The following is a 21,573-nucleotide window of genomic DNA, read 5'->3' as shown; positions in this document are numbered from 1 at the left end:
ATGCGCTGTCTTTCTCGACTAATATACGTTCACTTAAGACATAACAGACTATGTTTGCTAGGATACTCGCTAGGACGGGCATTTTGAAATAATTTTTGTATGAATTTGTCCGATGAAGCGCAAGAGGTGAAAGAGAACTCAGTATTTGCGCGCTGACTGGAATAAGCGTGTGCGCGCTTCGGATGAGCGCACACAAATCTTCTCACAGCGCGTGCGAGTTCTCTTTCGCGTCTTGTTCTTTAAGGTTTAAATCAGCAAGGCTTAAATGAGTTAGTTTAAACACAGATAGCAACGTGTGCTGTTTAGGTCTCACCTGTATCAACACCCGGGTGATGACGGCGTAAATGACTGGACATGAGAGCAGACGGCACTCGCAGTCAACAGTTTACAAAGAGTGACTGTTTTGTCCACGCTTTTTGATTATCGTTGTTGTAACGTTTTGCACATCCATCGACTGAAACGTACATTATTTGAACTCTGTCTGTCTGTTTTCCACGTTGCTATTTTTTTACCGAGAACCGTTGCACCCCTAATACATATATATCCGAGTCCTGATCGGGAGGTAACGTCTGATTCCGATCGAGTCTGAAACCACGTGATCGGGCCCGATTTCCGATCACATGATTGGATCTGGACATCCCTAGTCTTGAGATACTTTTTTTTTTTTTTAAATGAACTGATTTTAACTTGAGCGCCACATTTTTAGAGCGCCATGTCATGTGCGAGATTCTGCAAAAGACGCAAGACATGTTTAGATAGAAAAACAATGTAAAAGTAGCGCACTAGAATGGAAAAAAACGCTTCCTGTGTGAACGGCCCCTTAGTTTGCTTGATGGTTGGTTGCAAGATTATCTGTGGTGATATATAAAAAAGCAGTAATTGGTTATACATTCCTTGCTTTTAAAGCGTCCAGGACTGAAGGCTACAGAAATGTTTTTTTTAAGTCTCTTTCATTCAAACTGAAAAGGTCTTGATCTTTAGCAAATTTTTCCTACCACATTGAGCGAAATATTCGAAAGACTAAAATTACCACTGCTGTAATGAACTGACATGATTTGAGTGAACACTCTGATTCGACTGGTACTGTCACATACTGTACCCGATATTAAAATTTATCTTCTCTGAACTCCTATTATAATAGTCACAATCTCGTATGAGTATAAAAATCCTGACAACCCAGACACTTTCAAACATGAAACATGTTGAAGTGAATTCTTTAAAAACAGACCAGGGTCAATGACAAACTGGCACTGACAATTCAGTCAGATGAAAGACATGCTATATGTGACAGCTTGCAAGACTCAAGACTTTAATTAACTCTCAGAAACTGTCCTTCTTTACAGATAACAGATGTCTTTACATCACACCCTGCACAATGAGGCTATGCCAATACAATTAAAAGTTGTCTCGTTTCAGATTCGAACTCCATTGAGCTGAAATTATCTTTTTAGTAAATTGTATCCAGTAAAACAAAAGGTTTTGAGTTAATATTTAGTGCATACAAAAACATGTTATAAAATTGAAAGTCATATAATGTTTTTTTTTAAATAAAAAATAAATCATATAATACAATAAAATAAAAATCAGATGATAATATTTATATAACTTTGAATTTTATATACCCTTGGCTGTTTTCCATTTCAAATGAAGAATTAAAGACAAATCCTTTTTTTGTTTCTCTTTTTTTTAGGTTTTAATGCAACTTTTCATTCTTTCTTTTTATCCAGATTACTGTGAAGAGCCACTGATGACATCACTACCCCCATCATCCTTCCAGAACTCATCAAAATTTTCTGACAGGAGGTCACCACATTATGCTAAACTCAACAGAAAAGATGGTATGTACTCCTGTCTTCTTGTTCTCTTGCCCCGTTTGTTTCAAATAACATCCAGTTGTCTGTGTTTATGTGACTGGAGAATTAAGCAGAAGGGAAATTTGTCCTTGTCAGGAAAAGTGTTGACGTAAAGCTTTTTTTTTTTTTTTTTTTGAATACCTAACCTAATGCGATTTAGCTTACACAAACACTGCAAAAAAGTATTAGACTTTACACTTTCTTTGGAGGGAATATAACATTTTGCCAGTGTCCATGAGCAGTACTGATGTGAAAAGCTCTGGTGATTAGCTGTGCCTGAAGCAAGATTTGAAGATTTTGGAAGTAATTTCTTAAGTTTGACAAGACATAGACAAACATAAATCTCTAATGACAATATGAAACTTATAACCACTCAAAATGTAAATATGGACACAAAGGAAGGTAAAGGAACTAAAGAAGTTTCAAAACTTACTCTTATAATAAATAAATGTAATTTGTCCAGGGTGCTTTCCTCCCTTAATACCCAGTGTCAATGAATATTCAAATCAGCGTTAAAAAATTCTCGTTTTTAATAAGTTTTTGCAAATTGACAAGCAACAGCTACGCATTTCCAAGTCTGTCGATTGTAGAAACCATTGGGACCAATGGTCTCTTTGATCTACTAGGCACAATGCTTTTAGGAATCGCAGAACTGGTTCATTTTTTTGAATAACACTGTGTTCAACCAAACTCGATGCAATGCCATGACACAAGATAAAGGCGTCTTTTCCATGTTCCAAACAGAGTTTTTGTCCTAGCCAGCCATGATGGTGATGTGGAACGAGAATCAGGAGATTATATTTTAGTAACTGTTTCTATTTCCACAACATTGTAGCTAGAACAACAACATGACCATGATAATCTCAGGTACTGATTATTTATTTTATTTAATGTTAAAATCATTTATTGTGAGTTTAAAGATCATTTTGCATGACTTTTATTGTCATACTCAAAGTGACAATGGATAATTTACCTCAGATCTTGAAAATAAAGGAAAGGAAACAAGACTGTGAACAAACAAGTGTATGTATGACAAATTATTTTAGTCACTCAGTATGTAGTTTTAAAAATGTTAAAAAGGTGTAATAAATATGAATTTGATTATGTACTTATCCATTTTGTTGCAAGTGCAGTGTGCTTGCAGAGAGGCTCTTCCCCCCACACGCTCGCCTGACTGGCTGTGATTTTGATTGATTTTTGTCACTTCTCATAGTCGTATTATATCTGGTGGTCTGCTTAGGACACTGTGAAAGAAGGTTTACAGCAAGATATTCCTAACATGAAAGTGAAGGGAAAGTTTACCCAAAATGAATATTCTGTCATGATTTACTCACCTTCATGTTGTTCCAAACCTGTATGGCTTTTTATCTTCTGTGATATTTGAAATTTTGGGGGTTTTTTATCACTAAAATGAAAGTCAGTGGTCACCAAAACTGTTTGTTTACCAACATTTTTCAAAATATATTTTATGTTCCACAGAAGAAAGTCACACAGGTTTTGAACAACATGAGCGTAAGTAAATGATGATTTTATTTTTGGGTGATCTATCCCTTTACATCAGAAATGCCAGTGGATACAGGTTTCCTGAAGAACAACAGCCCCCAAAACCTTGGGGAATGAAACCCAGAAGGAGTATAATGGCTGCTCTTGATTTGCTTAATGATCCTAAAACACTCACAGTCTCAAAGTATTTTGCCAGAATGAGCTTCGGCAAATCATGGGGTATAACAAGAGGACTGTATAAATTATGACTAAGCAAATGTGTTGTGGTTTTTACTTTAGGGAGGTGGAGAGCAGTTTGATTAATGCAACCTAACAATCAGCAGCTGATTACAGTCTGTAGAAGCACTTGAAGAAAACTCCCCAGCCAATTAGGCAGTTAAGCATAGACATGCCATAAATTCCAGTTTATACTGAGCCCTTTCGAGAGCATTGTTTGACCTCATGGCCCAAAAACACTCAAAGAACTTCCTTATGATGCTTGGTGGCACTCGCAAATGATCACAATCCCAAACTTGGTAGTAGATTATTAACTTTTCAGATTAAAAGTGTCTTCCAGCACTAATAAGTGGGGCTACGATATGTCGGGTTGCCCATGTCACCCTCAAGGCATTTCTTTTTCTCATCATGCCTAGTCACAGCAGGAGGTTTTCTTTCACTGTGAGACACAGACAGGCAGCCCGTTCCCAGTCACTGCCAGCCTGATCCAAACGTGTGCAGACACCAAATGTTGTTATCTTTAGATCTCTCCATCTATTTATTGTCTGTCTCTGATAGTCATTAGAATGCAAGATCTTTAACTTGTAAGGCAACGTCTGTGCCTGTTATTTATGTCAGCTGGGAAATTATTTAATAAATTAAATAAATCACTCATGCTAAAAATGCATTTTCTGGATGCACATACTCTATAAGAATGTCGTATCCACCTCCTCATGGAGTCTGCAGTGAAATCTAACAAGCTCAGAGTGTTCACCCTGACCTTATATGAAATCTTCACAGATGATACCCAGTCACTGAACAGCACTGATGAAGCATTTATTATCTGACCATCTTGTTCTGACTTGCCCCGAGGCAACCCTATCACACCTGACCTTGAGGGTTTCCTTTTTCCACACCAGCTTTATGTCCTTTTTATGGGAAAAAATGTAAGATTTTATCCAAAATCCACTAGATCAATGCTATATACAGTATTTTGTTGACTTGTGTACTTACATTATCCCAGATGTTTCCACAAATGTTTAAATACAGAGAAATAAGACATTTTAATCAGGACACAGACCATGTCCGTGTGTCACCTATCAGTGATATCATACCATCGTTACTCTTGAGTCTATGCCTTAGTTTTGAATAAGCGGCCGTTAGCGGCAAAAAAAAATGACATATTGGGATAGGAGTATGCGATATTGACACAAATAGATGACATAATGATAATCAGACAATATTTTGCTCAGTAGTTTTGTGGTTTATGCCTGTCATGGACTCCTGAAGCCTTTCATGTTTTTTATATTCTGTGCAGTGAATAGTTCACAGCAGTGACAGAAATTATCTTTTCCACTTATATATTTGACACAATATTTGAATTTTACCTTTATAGTGGCATTATTTTATAACGTATTTAGATGGATGCATAATCTTTTATGTCAAATTCTTACATTTAATCAATAAATTATATTAAAATAATAAGGTACTGCTACCAATCAAATTAAATCAGCATAAACACCCATATTTGCACTGCAGAAGTGGCACAGAAGCTGCATCTGAAGTGGCTTTTTAATGTAGCTCAGAAGTGGCTTTATTGCATTTACAATTGCTTAAATAGAAAAATAAAATGATACTTTAAATATGGCAGTAGGTGATGGCAAGTAACTGTCTTAATGAGTTGAGTTATTGAGTCATTCATTCAAACTGTTCATTCAAACAATTCATTCAAACAGCAGATTAATTCGGTCATTGAATCATTCATTAAGCTGATCCAATTAAAAATGCAGATTCATTTAGTAACCAAGCACTGCTGTGTGGTTCTCGGAGATGCAAAACAGTTTTATTTTGTTTTCATTTGGAATTTTTTGTTGACAAAATAAAGAAAAAATGACAATATTCTGTTAAATTGAACTCAAAATGTGGGCAGTGTTCTTTATTGTTGTTCCAAGGTGTGTTTCATTTCTTTCCTATCATGCCACTTGCAGAAATCAAACACTACTCCTTTAATATAGCGCTTGCTCATTTTATAGATTGCCCTCTCTGCCAGCGTTCTTCCTGCAGGTACCGTTTGCCGAATTCTGGGAAAATAAATAGAAAAGGAGGTGGGTACTCAGTAGGCCTGCGTGGGTGGACAGATATTTCCAAGAATTCTGTGAAGTTGTTCTGCGTGTGAGACCTGCTTTTACTTTTACCCTGCTCTGAACAAGAGATGCTGGAAAAACTACAGTAAGACATGCAAGTGTAGAAATATGCTGTGTAATTTCTAAATTGCCTTTTTTTTTTACCGCAGTAATATTATACTGCACTGAGGTCTGTCAGCTCTCCTCTAGGGATGGATTGGCGATTTCTATCTCAAAAAGAGAAAGGCTGAGCCACAAAATTGCTGGAACAAATTTAATTCATTTTTTTCTCTGACCGCTAAGCTTCAGTCCTGTCAGCATGATGAACAGGAGTATGAAATCTTAGTGAGTGCTTGAATTGTGGAGAGAATTACGCCCAAATTCTGTTTCATTCCTCTGCACTTTTTTAAGCACTGGCTCTTAATCTGTCCCTGTAGGTGGTGGGGGATGGTCTCCAAGTGAAGAAGACCAACAACCTTGGCTACAGCTGGACCTACGGGACAGGTTGAAAGTCACATCTATTGCTACCCAGGGTCGCTGGGGCAGCTCTGACTGGGTGGCCCGCTACCAGCTACAATATAGTGACTCTGGACGAACCTGGAGACCATATAGACAAGAGGAAGTGATATGGGTGAGTCTAGCTAATCTCTGGAATTTATGCATCTTGAGTGATTGCCTAGACAATATTAGGCATTATTTGAATAATTGGACACCAATGATAAGAAATCTTTAGCACAAGTGAAAAATGAAACCATAGCAACCATAACTAAATGGAAGAGACACTGGCTGTTAAATAGACCTATCAGTACAAAAAAAAAAAAAAAAAAGTTGACGATATCCGTATTTCTGCACTACCTGGTACAGTTGGTACCTGCTGATAGACAGAGTTTATTTACAAGTGTTGAGCATTGTAGCGATCACAATCATATCTGTTGAGCATGTGAATGCAATGGCCTATCAAAGGTGCTAGTCAGTAAGTTCACTGAAAGCAACACCACTGAAAAGGTTTTGTTTTGTTCAACACAAGCCACAGGCTCATGAATCCTTTCATTATAACAACAAAGTGCAATGATGCAAATAAGAGATTCATTGTACAATTGAGACAGTTTATTATTATTATATCAGGAGTTTTCACAAGAAGCTTGCACTTTAGAGACTATGTAAACAACAAAATGCTGATAACTCACAAAAAAACTTCTTTACATGCATACCAGTAACCTTGCAATGCAAGTAAACCACGTTTAGAAATCTTTATTAATACATCAGTTTATTTCCCAATAGTGACATCAAAACTTAACCTTTTGTGTATCTGACTCTGAGTATTCAATTTGTAATGTCTGTTTTGATGTTAAACAAAGCATTAAAAAATTAAGAATGTTCCAACACGGGACACTTTCGGACTCATATATTATCCTCTCATGCAGTTACAGATGCAGCATTTTGACTGTGGCACTTCTGCACGAGATAACACATTTTTTATAATTTCTTGGGTCAAGAAAGAGTCTGAGTTTCCAATATATTTCCTCATCCTCTACAGCGAAACAGTCACTTTGTCTGGATATGCTTAAATCCCCAGTAATCATGCATTGTCGGCTTATTAAGCATAATCAGTGTAAGAACGTGCATGTAAACACACTCATTGACGGCTTAAGTGATTACAAAGGGAGGGCTCTTCTCTTGCTTTCTGTTTATTACCAGTTCACAATATGAATACAAGTTTAGTTTTTCATGCTGCTACTGTAAGTACACTGCAAAGTTTCTGGGTTGAAACCAACGGATGAGACAAAACAGGACACAGATTTCTAAAGTATTTAATTCAACAGTTTTTGCTGTGGTACTGAAATTGGTACAGAGAATCACGAAATTTTACTGGTATTGGTACAGACTACTGAAATTTCTGTACCATGACAACCCTAAAAGAGACTGACAGATAAAACCTCAGACACACTCATAAACACTTTTTTCAGAGACAATATTTAGCATATGTTTTTTATGTGAAGCTACAGAAAGTGTGTTCTATTCTAAAGTGTTTTATTTTAGTATTATTTATGTACTTTCATAGTATTCATTATTTTGAAATACCCATTTGGTTGCAAATGGGTATTTGGTTTTTATTTTAAAGCTCCTCTTTAGACATTAGACTAACTTCAACTACATGTCAACTAACTCTCATTAGAGTAATAGACTATAGTAAAATGTTAGTAGACTGTTAGTGAAGGTTAGGGTTAGGTGTTAGGGTTCGGGTTAGTAGAATAAGTGGACATGTTGTTGCAAAGTTGCTCATAGTCAGTAGAATGTCTGAATGTTTTGATGAGGACCATCAAAATAAAGTGTTTTAGTAATTTTTGTACTTCTATGTATTTTATATCAGTTAATTGGCAAGGCACCATTTCTAATTTTCTTTTAAAGGGGTAGTTCATTAAAAAATGAAAATTCTATCATTTACTCACCCTTATTTTATATTAAACCTGTATCAGTTTCATTCTACTGTTATACTAAAAATAAGATATTTTGAAGAATGTTGGTAACTAGAGAGTTGATGGAAGCCATTGACTTCCATAGTAGGATAAAAAATCCTACTAAATAATCTTCAAAATATCTTATTTTGAGTTCAACAGAAGAAAGACACCCATACAGGTTTGGAACAATATAAGAGTGCCACCTTGATTTTTTGCTTATGGGCATAACAGTGCAAGACTATGATCATTGCTACTAATCAATTCATATGTTGATGTGTTGATCACCTGCAAACTTTTATTATACTATTTTTAGTCTTTTATTCCATTTGACTGTCAAATATTCCAGCCTATTTATCGATTCAAATTGCAAGGATCTGAATGGCCTGTGTGGCATTGATGCAAGATGCAGTGAAGCACGAGGCATTTTGATAAACTGCTTTCAGTGATGGAATTTTGTTTGGAATATGTTGATAAATTATTCTCCCTGTCTAAGATCAATAAAACACACTTCGGGTCACTTAAGACCTGTCAGTGCATGCGGCACATACAAATGATTCATTAGGCTATGTTAATTAATCCTGCAGTTCTCTAGTGGCTTGTTTCGGTGAAGTGATTTTCCACAGAGAAGAAATTTAAATGGGCCTGATCTCCATCTTGTATTGAGTTTCATCCTCTTATTTTGAGTACATTTCACTTTCCTTCAGACTAAAAAACAAAGTGCAAAGTAAATTTCCCAGAAATGTTGATCAATATTGTGTTCTTGTTTTTGGTTGCTTCGTGAAGTTTTCCTGTTGCATAAAACCATGAAATGCCTTTTCTTCCTAATGAGCAGGAGAGGAAATATTAATTATAAATGAATTCTTAAGTAGCCAGAGTCCACTGTGACAATGCTGGTGACACATTGAATTGAACATTTAATTATTCTGAAGGACATTTTGCTAATTTGCTTAATTATTTTAGATTATTAATTAATAAGATGGATATTTTTCCACTGGGAAGATAGTAATTTGAGCAGGAAGAAATTTTTCAAAGAATTGTGCAACAATCAAGCCCTGTCGAGAGACATGCACATGTGATACCTGTCATACGACTTCTGTGATGAATAACAGAGTTGGTTGACCAACATTCAGAAGTGAAATACAAAAAGAATCAATTTGTTCAGCCTCCAGCCTAACCAGCAGGTTTCTTTTCACCTTGAAATCAAGTCTGTCACCAACAGAGATAGTGTGAGCCATGGTGTGGCCAAAAGGAGATATATGTGAAAGAAGAAACTGAGTTTCTCCTTGCTGTTGGGCACACACTGGCAATAGGACCTTGAATTTTGCATGTTTACCCATTCAGAGGAGGAAACCATCTCACAGAGGTGCCACTCTATGCCAAGGTGAGTTGCCATGCCAGCTGGAGCAGATGCCAATGAGTTAGACAGCCAGCCAGACAGAATCCGATGTCATCTATTTAACGCCAAAATTGAGTCACCCACTTTGACTAAACCGAAACACGCTGCCCATTAGATGAGGCTCTTCTTATTGCTACAGCCCACCAGCTACTAGCTGTTAATCATGGTAAACATGTGAGTCAGTAAGTCAGTAGAAATCCAAATGGTCTGATTCTGCCACTAACACAATATTTATGAAGCCATTCTGACTGTGCATTTGTGTGTTAATGATTTTGCATGGTTATGTCAGGAATTTTGTGTGAATGTACATATGTATGGCTACACGGGAAGTATGACACACTTCGAAAAATAATTATCTATAGGCACAGAAGGGTTGAGGCTAATTGATGGAAGAGAACAGGAAAATACAGCTGTGATTCTGCAATGAGAAAATTTGTCATGATTCAGTCTTTTGTCATGATTTCAGAGATGCTGCTGAATTGTTCCATTTCCATCACCAGTTTTTTGAATCATGGAGTTTTTGTTGCGCAGATATCCTACTCTCCCTCTTTCCCACCATCTGTGTGAAAGCTTTCTGGGGTCTGGAGTACAGCTGAGGTTTTATTCCTGCTGGCACAAAGCATTTTATTTTCACCACAGCATGAAGGTGGTGCGCTTTGACAATTAAATCCTACATTAGCCACCATCCCCTCAACCTGCCTCACCCCATTCTTTTCAACAGCTGTACAGTACCTTTCATTCCTTTACTTTGCTTTCATCTATATCTATACCTTGACTTTTGCCTCCTGTGTGCTTGGGAGAGAGAAGAAAGCAATTGAAAACCATTATAAAGGCATCCACAATCCAAGCAAAGAACTAGAGTGAGTGGGTTTCATGCAGTATTGATGAATACATTTAATTACTTATGTCTACAGAAAAGGTACCCAAGCTGATTTTCTGCCAGACGGGTGCATACACATATAATTTTATAATAACTTTATGATTCACTTTAATGTTAATTCATCTGTTTTATTTCTTTTTCTTAGTGAAGCAACATACCTGTGATTAGTATAATGTGCATCAAACCATGTTAGGGCTTTCCGCACACACACTACCATTCAAAAGTTTGGGGTCAGTAAGAATTTTATTTTTAAGAAATTAATACTTATTCTATATGGATGCATTAAATTGATCAAAAGTGATAGTAAAGGCATTTAAAATGTTACAAACGATATCTGTTTCAAATAAATGCTTTTGAACTTTTTATCCATTAAAGAATACTGCAAAAAACAAAACAAAAAAAAAGTATCACAGTTACCATGAAAATATTAAGCTACCAAACTATAAGAACTGTTTTTTCAGCACCAAATCAACACATTAGAATGATTTCTGAAAGATCATGTAGAGAATTTTAAAATATATTTAAATAGAAAAGTGATTTTATTTTGTAAAAGTAATCTTTTGCTGTATTACTGTTTATTCTGTATTTTTGATCAAATTAAAGCATTGGTGTGCTTTAGAGACTTTCAAAAACATAAAAATCTTACTGACCCCAAACTTTTGAACGTTAGTGTGCTTTTCTGTATAGCCATTCAAAAGCAATTGAAACACAATAAACACTATTTTATAGGCCTAGACGACATGTGATCAGCTTAATTTTTATGCAGCATCTATCCAAGACAAAGCTATTGCACATGCTTTTGTTACTCTAAAATAAGACTTAATGCAGAGTAATTTACTTATTCAAATTCTATAATAGAATATTTAAATAAAATTTCCTTGTTCCCAAGGCCACAGCATACATGTGGCTCTAAATTCTACTCTAAATTTAGAATAAATTTAAGTACATACTTTTTCAAGAATCATTATTTCTGCATTAAAATGTTTGCACACAAGTTAACAGACAAATACGTACACACGGTTAGTGAAAAAGACACATTGTGTATGTTCCTAATATGTATGTTCCTGTGTGTGTGGAAAACTCTCAAGGACGTACTTGCATGTGTGTGTGTGTGCTTTATAGCACACTGCTGATACCTTTGCCACTGCTGTAAGTGTCAGTGTAATGAGGCATGATGTGAAGCAGCATGACAATACAGGAAACCACATCCACTCCATATCTATATTCAGTATCCTCCTCAGTCCTTAAGTGCACACACAAAGACACGCGCACTACATGAGACAACGGCCGAGATATTACACTCCAGCTTCTCCCTGCTCTAATGGTCATGTTCAGGCAGGAGAGACTGAAGTGACTGTTTGATGGCCATATCCTGTGCACAGCAGCAGCCAGAAGTAAACACCACTCTGCCTGGCGCACTGTATGTTTGGGCACGCAAGATAAAATTTTTCAGTCCGATGCAGAGGCAATACCTGATATGTTCCAGTCCAATATTGTTGAACACAATTTACCGCCTCATTGTCCCAGTGCATGCAGACCTAGTTTGGTTGTTTTTCCTGGCAAGGTGACACTACATATGTTTGCAGGTTGAGATGAACAGCTTCAGATACAGCTGCAGCCCTTCGTCTTTCATATATGTGCATTTTGGCTTTCATTCTTTTTTTCTCTATATATTTATTTATTTATTTATTTATTATGTGTACAAAAACATCAGTGCAATGTTTTCCAATCCTGTTCCTGGAGGCACACCAACAGTACACATTTTGGATGTCTCACTTATCTGACCCATATATTTCTGTTCTTGGAGAAGGGGTGGGCACTTCCAGTCCTGGAGGGCCACTTTACTGGACAGTTTAGCTCCATCTCTAATCAAACACTCCTGCCTGCAATTTTCAAGCAATCCTGAAGACTGTGGTTAGATTTTTCAGTTGTGTTTGATTAAGGATGAAGCTAAACTCTGCAGGACAGTGGTTCTCCAGAGTGTTCCACCCCTGTCTTGCAGTCTGTACGAACAAGCTGATGAGTTAAATCAGGTGTGTTAGATTAGGAAAAGTTTGAAAATGTATACTGTTGGTGGTCTTTTAGGAACAGGGTTGGGAAACACTGCATTTAGCCTGGTTTGTTGAGAAACTATCACAATGTCTTGACCAATTATAACCTATTTAACTATTGTATGATGTTTATTACATTAAGTGCACAAACAACATGCTTGAAATATAAAATGAATGCCTATATATATGTCATGATCACCGTCTGTTCCTGTCAGTTCCCGGACTACATCTCCCATCATCCTCTCTGCCACTCACCTGCACACACTTAACACTAATCACTAATCACCACACCCAGCTGCTGCTCATTATCAGGACTATAAAGGACTTCCACTCACACCACCTCACCGCGAAGTATTGTTAACTGTTGTTGCAATTCCGAGCGTTCCCCTGTGTTTTCTGTCTGCCTGTTTTGCTGTTTCCGGTCCTGCTTGTTCCCTGTTTATTGACCCGTTGCTGCCTGTCCTGACCCCTGCTTTGTATACCGACCTGTGAGTGATATCTGCCAGTCCCGACCTCTGCCTGTACCTGGATTACGATTCTGTCTACCCTCTGCTGTACCTGCTTGCTCCTGATTGACCCTGCCTGTACGACCACGCTTACATTTAATAAAACGCTGCACTTGGATCCCCTGCCTGAGTCTCCATTCACAACAGAATACTTCGCCACTACCAAGATCCAGCAGCTACCGTGAGTGTTCCTGTCTCAACAATTATGAATCCATCCGCCCAGTTGATCGGTCTCCGTCAAGGAGACAGATCCATTGAAGAATATGTTTTGGACTTTATTGAACTGGCTCCGTTAACATGCTTTGATGAGTTATGTCTTATGACATTCTTTCGCGGGGGACTGTCTGAACCGCTCAGCTCTATTATGCCAATACATGAGCCAAATGGGACTTTAGAACAGTATATAGAGCTGGCGTTGCTACTGAGTGGATCTCCGTTTACTGTGGGTGTCGCGGAGGAACGCGATTCCTCGTCTGGGTGTGTGATGGCCGCCGCGCCAGATGACACTCACCAAATGGCGGCCGCAACAATGCGTCACGCCTTCGCTGATCGCCCAGAGCAACGTCACGCCTTCGCTGATCGCCCAGAGCAACGTCACGCCTTCGCTGATCGCCCAGAGCAACGTCACGCCTTCGCTGATCGCCCAGAGCAACGTCACGCCTTCGCTGATCGCCCAGAGCAACGTCACGCCTTCGCTGATCGCCCAGAGCAACGTCACGCCTTCGCTGATCGCCCAGAGCAACGTCACGCCTTCGCTGATCGCCCAGAGCAACGTCACGCCTTCGCTGATCGCCCAGAGCAACGTCACGCCTTCGCTGATCGCCCAGAGCAACGTCACGCCTTCGCTGATCGCCCAGAGCAACGTCACGCCTTCGCTGATCGCCCAGAGCAACGTCACGCCTTCGCTGATCGCCCAGAGCAACGTCACGCCTTCGCTGATCGCCCAGAGCAACGTCACGCCTTCGCTGATCGCCCAGAGCAACGTCACGCCTTCGCTGATCGCCCAGAGCAACGTCACGCCTTCGCTGATCGCCCAGAGCAACGTCACGCCTTCGCTGATCGCCCAGAGCAACGTCACGCCTTCGCTGATCGCCCAGAGCAACGTCACGCCTTCGCTGATCGCCCAGAGCAACGTCACGCCTTCGCTGATCGCCCAGAGCAACGTCACGCCTTCGCTGATCGCCCAGAGCAACGTCACGCCTTCGCTGATCGCCCAGAGCAACGTCACGCCTTCGCTGATCGCCCAGAGCAACGTCACGCCTTCGCTGATCGCCCAGAGCAACGTCACGCCTTCGCTGATCGCCCAGAGCAACGTCACGCCTTCGCTGATCGCCTAGAGTCACGTCTGGTCTCTAGATCAGTCCGGGAGCGGAGAGGGTTGCATTCCAGTGTGACCGATCCACCGTTGATTTCAGTCCGAGCAGCTGGCATCCCCAAGTCTCCGTCGGCCACTTCGCTCTCAAGCCAGCCGGCCGCTTCGCTCTCAAGCCAGCCGGCCGCTTCGCTCTCAAGCCAGCCGGCCGCTTCGCTCTCAAGCCAGCCGGCCGCTTCGCTCTCAAGCCAGCCGGCCGCTTCGCTCTCAAGCTCGCCGGTTTCAACGCTCTCAAGCTCGCCGGTTTCAACGCTCTCAAGCTCGCCGGTTTCAACGCTCTCAAGCTCGCCGGTTTCAACGCTCTCAAGCTCGCCGGTTTCAACGCTCTCAAGCTCGCCGGTTTCAACGCTCTCAAGCTCGCCGGTTTCAACGCTCTCAAGCTCGCCGGTTGCTATGGACTCTTGTTCGCCGATTGCAGTGGACTTAAGCACCCTGGACACGATGGACGAAATGGCTGCTTTGCCAGTGCCCACGGGCAAGATGGCCGCCCCTGCGGTGCTCAAGGATGCAGGGGTTGTTCCAGCCATTGAGTCCACTCCAGCCAGTGAGTCCGCTCCAGCACAGCCTGCTCTCCTGGTCTGTCCTGTCTTGGCCCAGAGGGCTGTGCTCACTTTTTATGTCTTGGCTGTCCTACGTGCGTTGAGGAACTCAAGCTCTATTGCCGTCCCGGAGCAGCCCGAGCCCGCTGCCGTCCCGGAGCAGCCCGAGCCCGCTGCCGTCCCGGAGCAGCCCGAGCCCCCTGCCGTCCCGGAGCAGCCCGAGCCCCCTGCCGTCCCGGAGCAGCCCGAGCCCGCTGCCGTCCCGGAGCAGCCCGAGCCCGCTGCCGTCCCGGAGCAGCCCGAGCCCGCTGCCGTCCCGGAGCAGCCCGAGCCCGCTGCCGTCCCGGAGCAGCCCGAGCCCGCTGCCGTCCCGGAGCAGCCCGAGCCCGCTGCCGTCCCGGAGCAGCCCGAGCCCGCTGCCGTCCCGGAGCAGCCCGAGCCCGCTGCCGTCCCGGAGCAGCCCGAGCCCGCTGCCGTCCCGGAGCAGCCCGAGCCCGCTGCCGTCCCGGAGCAGCCCGAGCCCGCTGCCGTCCCGGAGCAGCCCGAGCCCGCTGCCGTCCCGGAGCAGCCCGAGCCCGCTGCCGTCCCGGAGCAGCCCGAGCCCGCTGCCGTCCCGGAGCTGTCTGCTCTCCCTGATACGGCCATGGAGGCCGTCACCGAACTGCCCGCTCTCCTTGATAAGGCCACAGAGCAGCCTTGGTCGGCCCTGCCACCACCGCCTGGACCATTTGCTCTACCGCTGCCGCTCAGGCCATCTGCCCTGCTGGCGCCACCCGAGCTCCTTGCCCATGAACCCGCCAATGCCTCCCTTGATTTCCCCAAGAACTTTTTGGGGGGGGGCAGTATACCTAGGGGTGGGGAGCTTGTGGGTGGGGACCCTGCTCAACCATGGCCTTTAAGGGCCTCTGAACTACTATGGCCATTCATGGACTGTAGGCCACTAGGGCCATGTATGGACTCTGTCCTGCCGTGGCCGTCCAAGCCACCTGACCTGCCGTGGCTGTCCGAATCACCTGACCTGCCGTGGCTGCCCGAGCCACCTGACCTGCTGTGGCTGTCCGAGCCACCTGACCCACCGTGGCTGCCTGAGTCCCTGGGGCTGCATTGGAGATCCCGTTCCCGGCTACTGTTAGATCTCCAATGCACCCACCCCCCCTCCCTAGCTGTTCCTTTAGGTCGCGAGGACGCGCCTTCCGGGAGGGGGGCGTTATGTCATGATCACCGTCTGTTCCTGTCAGTTCCCGGACTACATCTCCCATCATCCTCTCTGCCACTCACCTGCACACACTTAACACTAATCACTAATCACCACACCCAGCTGCTGCTCATTATCAGGACTATAAAGGACTTCCACTCACACCACCTCACCGCGAAGTATTGTTAACTGTTGTTGCAATTCCGAGCGTTCCCCTGTGTTTTCTGTCTGCCTGTTTTGCTGTTTCCGGTCCTGCTTGTTCCCTGTTTATTGACCCGTTGCTGCCTGTCCTGACCCCTGCTTTGTATACCGACCTGTGAGTGATATCTGCCAGTCCCGACCTCTGCCTGTACCTGGATTACGATTCTGTCTACCCTCTGCTGTACCTGCTTGCTCCTGATTGACCCTGCCTGTACGACCACGCTTACATTTAATAAAACGCTGCACTTGGATCCCCTGCCTGAGTCTCCATTCACAACAATATATATATATATATATATATATATATATATATATATTGCATAATAACACAAATTGGAAACATAGCCATGCTTAAAAATGTTTTTTTGTTTTTTTTATAAGGATAAGGATTAATGCAACTTACTATGTTCTGTAAAAGTAATTTAATATTCATTTTAACTCGATAATATCAATGTGGTATAGTATATAATAATACTATAATAAATTGTCATGCTAAGTACACAAAAGGTAGGTTTTCTTACAAAAACCAATCGCTTCACTTCAGAAGACCTTTATTAACCTCCTGGAGCCGTATGGATTATTTGTATGATGAATGGATGCATTTTTTGGGGTTTCAAAAGCTGTCCATCCATTTACTACCATTATAAAGCTTGCAGAGCCAGGCTATTTTTAAATATATCTCCGAGTGCGTCTGAAAGATAGTCATACACACCTAGGATGCCTTGAGGGTGAGTTAATCATGGGATAATTTTCATTTTTGGATGAACTACCCCTTTAATGTGTTTTTGTTGCAACTATAGTGTCCATTATAGCTGTCATGAAAATGTTTTAAATGTAAGAAAAAGTTGGCGCGTATCCTTGTTTGTTAGTCTGTTAAGGATTAGCATGTATTTATTTAGCAGACACTTTAATCCAAAGTGATTTACAAATGAGAATAATACAAGTGTATGTGATTAATCTAAGAGAAGATAACTGCTATCTGATTGTTAGCTACAGAGGGACAACAAGAGAAATGGACCAAAACAAATGAAGATTCATGTCAGCAGACAGCAGCTTTAATCACAGTACTACTGTATCCCCATTCATTCCATTGTCTAAGGAATATTCATTGAAATTATAGATACATCTCTAGATGTAGCTAGAAAGTGCAGTGGCCTTTTCTTGAAAAAAAAAATTGATTTTATACATTGATTTGAATTGTTTTGTACATGTTTTTGTCCTTGATGTTATTTTAAACGATGTAGCTGTGAGAAATATTACTGGTGGCAGAGTTTTCACTAGTCTAAATGGAAAGTGTTTAGTTTGAATCAGCTTTTCTGTGAGGAACAGAGATGTAATGTTTATAACAGGTTGGCTGCTGAATGGGGAATTGCTGTACAGTGTTTGCATTGGATTGCTGATGGAGTTATACAGGTAGATTTTTTATTAAGCAAGCTCTCCAGATATCAAAGCAGCAGTGAAGAGGGCCGTTTTTTTTTCTTTGAAACACTGGCTTTTAAAGCTACAAGCTAATTTAAAGTAGGACTCAATTTTTTAAAAAGGAATTTGTGAAGTTAACTATCAGATGATATTTTTTAATTATTAATGTATTTAATGTATTTCAATGTAATGTATATTTAATTATTTGCAATAAATGTAGAAAACATCATAATTTATACATGCGTTATTGAACTTCAATATAGTAATGAACAACTGCATTTGACTAAATATTCTGTGAAATTATTAATGAATACTTTGTGTATCACCACAAAAAAGATTAGTTTTGCTGGGATTTTGTTTGGTTGGTTTTAAAAGTGAATCAAAATCCCCATTCTAATGAGCTGCTTTTAGTTAATTACCAAGATTCAGAGGTCTATAGAGCTGGTCTATTATGCACAAGTCTGTGTACACACAGGTTCTGGTTCACTAACACAAACAAACCAACCAGAAACTCAAGCTCTTTTACAGTTATTTTATATCATGTAGGCAATATCTTATACCTCATACTATATTTTTTAACTGATTTCATTATACCAGAAAATAGTTCCACCAAAAAAGGCTTTTAACTATAGTCTAATTGGTTTATATTATAGTTATTTGGACAAAATTGCAGGCTAATCATAAAACATTGTGGAGAAATTTAAAGCAGGGAGGCATAAAAGTAGCTATTTATTTCCTGCTGAATGATTGTGTGTTGATTTATGACTAGTTGATGTGGCTCCTGATCCTTGGGGTTGTGCATTATTTAGAAATATATCAAATGAAAAAGATTTGCCAGTTCATTATTAGAAAAAAAATGCTCTGTTTGAAACTGATCCAAAGGGGTCACTTTGTTGTCATTTTAGTTTATTTTAAATGCAAAACCTATAATTTTGAAAATGTCAAATGCTAAAAAATTGCATTTATACTCAAATTATCTCAATTTAATATCATTTAACATTCTTTTGGAGTTTGGAGTTGGTGTTGTCAGAGCCTTAAAGGTGATGATACACGGGGCAACTTTTTGAGCAATGTTGCTGGGCAATGTTGCCATCAACGGGCAACCTGATGAGACACAGGGCAACTAATTAGGGCAACAGACAGTTGGCAGCAACTAATCAGAGAGGAGCAAATCTATTGCCAACTCAATAAATATTTTATTATACTTGTTAGGCATTTTATTTCAACTTTTCAAATATTTTCTTAATTTTTATTAAAAATAAATGCCTTTCCGATCTGATTTGTGACAGGAAAAGGGAGAAGAGCGAGTTCGGCAAAAGGCGGATTCGAACCCGCGTCGATCGCATCAAAAGCTATTCTAATGTCAAACGCCCTACAGCCTACGCTACTACAGACGTTGAAAAATTCCGTCTTTTTAGTATTTAATTGAAATCCTTCAATAGCTTCATTACAGCATACACACATTACTTTTGGACAGTTGTTGGTATTTTAAGCAATATATGAGGTAAATTCCCTGTTTTGGGTGGACGCATGACAACTTACTAGCGTAAAAAGATAAAAGTTCACACTCCTTTTCTCCGCTCCACTGCCGCTGAGAGGCCGCCATCTTGTTTGAATTTTTTCTGAAATCTCCGAACCGGTCACGTGATCGGCTGCTAACATTCTGATTGGAGGATCTCAAAAAATTGCCCACGACCGATCTAACGTATCCAGATATATATATTTGTTGCTCATTCTCAATGGGAAAGTGCCCAAGCAACGTTGCTCGGCAACATTGCCCGGCAACATTGCTCAAAAAGTTGCCCCGTGTATCATCACCTTAAGACCTGGGGCCTGTACCATGAAGCTGGATTAGCTGGCTAGCCAGGTAAGTTTCAGATTAGTTTGCACCAATCCTGGGTTTTAGGTACCATGAAAGTGACTTGGCTTTTAGCGGTGTTCATCGCCATGGTAACTTACGCTCCACGGCTAACCTGCTCCGGGGCAGGTTATGTTCAGGGTTAGAGATCTCAAACTGAAATTGGACCAATCAGGTGTAAGCTAAGTGACACTGACACACCCAACGCAATAAAGTCACTCCCCCAGTTTCTCTTCCTCCAAATTAAAGGTCATTATATAGTAAAAACAAATATTTAATAATGAAATTGTCTGGTTTTAATGATAATATAATTTATATATGATTTGTATATGATCTATATTTTTATTAATCCATTACACACATGCAAGTTTAGTTTAACAGTTGTTATTAAGCACTTAGTTTCAATGAATATTGATCATATGTAGGCTAATATAAATAAGGTGTAAATATACTATTTAAATATGACTACATGTGAGCTTGTATGTTTGAGTCTCTATCGCTATATATTATTAACCATATAAACTAACTTCACTTGGACTGATAGAGAAAGATCATTTCTTTTATTTGTCCTCTTTCAAAGATAAGTATTTTCCATTAGTGTAAATGCGTTTAAATTCTTAATTTTCAGTTAATTGAATCTCGCTGGCTCTCTCGTGAGAAGTGAATCACAGTTTATTTCTGTTGCAAGGCATGTGATTGGCTGTTCACCACTGATGTCACAGATTCATGTGCACACACTTCACAGACTCAGGATCAAAGCCTGAGTTGACAGAGAAAGTTGATGATCAGCATCATGGTACCAACAAAGCCGAATTGGAGTGGTTTGGTTTTGTCAACTCGAAACTAATCCTATAACCCTGAGTTTGTTCATCTACCATCATGGTACAGGCCCCTGGTGGTGGCAGATCCAGTTCTCATGATGACAGAACACTCTGCAGAGTTATTGTTTGGATTTCTGTAGTGCCTCCTATTGACTAGTTGTTGCTTGTTTAGTTTGGTCTTATTGCGATGTCTCTGAAATCGATTTCATCTGCCTCTCTCCACTGCTGGTTTGTGTTCACGTGATCCACCAAGTGGAAAGCCCTAGACGTGCACAAACCCACACATGTGTACGCATTCACACAAAATCAATATGTTTCATTTCAGAACTCGTATCTGTTCCTCTGTGCTTGGACTGGTAAAGCAGATTAACCTAGACCTTTTCGGCTCTGACTAAAATAATACTATTAAAAATGATGTGGCAAAATATGAATGTCCCTTATCATTGTACAATAAAGATCAGTTGTCAATTTCACACAAAAACAATACATGCCATCCATGATAAGTAATATTTGAGAAATATTTACTGGAATAAGGCATGTTTTTAAGGCACAGTGCAGTGGTTTGGAAAGAAAGATAATCATTTTAATTAAATGTATGCAATCTCTAAATACATATTGTAAGTAGAATCTGTGGTGGTGGTAGGCTATTAAAATATTAATGAATGCCATTATTGATATTTTTCCAATTAATTTTTTTTTTTTTCTCACAATTAACAGCAGCATTTGAGGTTTGATTGCAAATTTAATCTTCAGCATCATGAAAAGGTCAAAGCTGCTGTGTTGTGTTTTGTGCTTTGGCACTGATCTCCAAGACTTTTCATAATGTTTCTTTTTTCATTAAGCACTTTGATGCCTTTGCTCTGCAAACCGCCCACTTTTTACCCCGCATAATACGATTTTGGTGTCCATTTAAAATCAATGGCAATGACTGGAAGGAGCTTTAGCGTAAGCCGCTAACAGCGGCTAATGTGGCAAGGAGGATTTATCACGTTGTGACAGATTCTATTAAACCACTCTAAAAAGGTCAATCAGTTCAGAAACGTGTTTATAGATATTTTCTCCCGGCCTTTCTCGTATGCTGCTCCGTCTCTGTCTGGCTCTAAAGTTGTTTGGCTAGTCGTCAGGTGTGGTCCAACATGTCTTTGTGTTTCCACAGAGCTGGAGGTGACCATGGAAAATATTGATTATGTTGAGCTAAAGCC

The 21,573-nt window shown here is 40.5% G+C and overlaps 1 protein-coding gene across 1 annotated transcript in view; it reads left to right on the top strand.

The window, feature by feature from the left end:
* Nucleotides 1-1,733: 1,733 nt before the first annotated feature.
* cntnap5l (contactin associated protein family member 5 like) overlaps nucleotides 1,734-21,573 on the top strand; it is a 59,948-nt gene continuing 40,108 nt past the window's right edge. The window contains exons 1-2 of the mRNA XM_067387954.1: nucleotides 1,734-1,838; nucleotides 6,112-6,305. Coding sequence (XP_067244055.1) covers nucleotides 1,748-1,838; nucleotides 6,112-6,305 — 285 coding nt within the window. The 5' untranslated portion in view covers nucleotides 1,734-1,747. The remainder of the gene's footprint in view (nucleotides 1,839-6,111; nucleotides 6,306-21,573) is intronic.

Source organism: Chanodichthys erythropterus, chromosome 6 (genome assembly GCF_024489055.1).
Source record: "Chanodichthys erythropterus isolate Z2021 chromosome 6, ASM2448905v1, whole genome shotgun sequence".
NCBI lineage: Eukaryota > Metazoa > Chordata > Actinopteri > Cypriniformes > Xenocyprididae > Chanodichthys > Chanodichthys erythropterus.
This window is presented reverse-complemented; position numbering and strand designations above follow the sequence as displayed.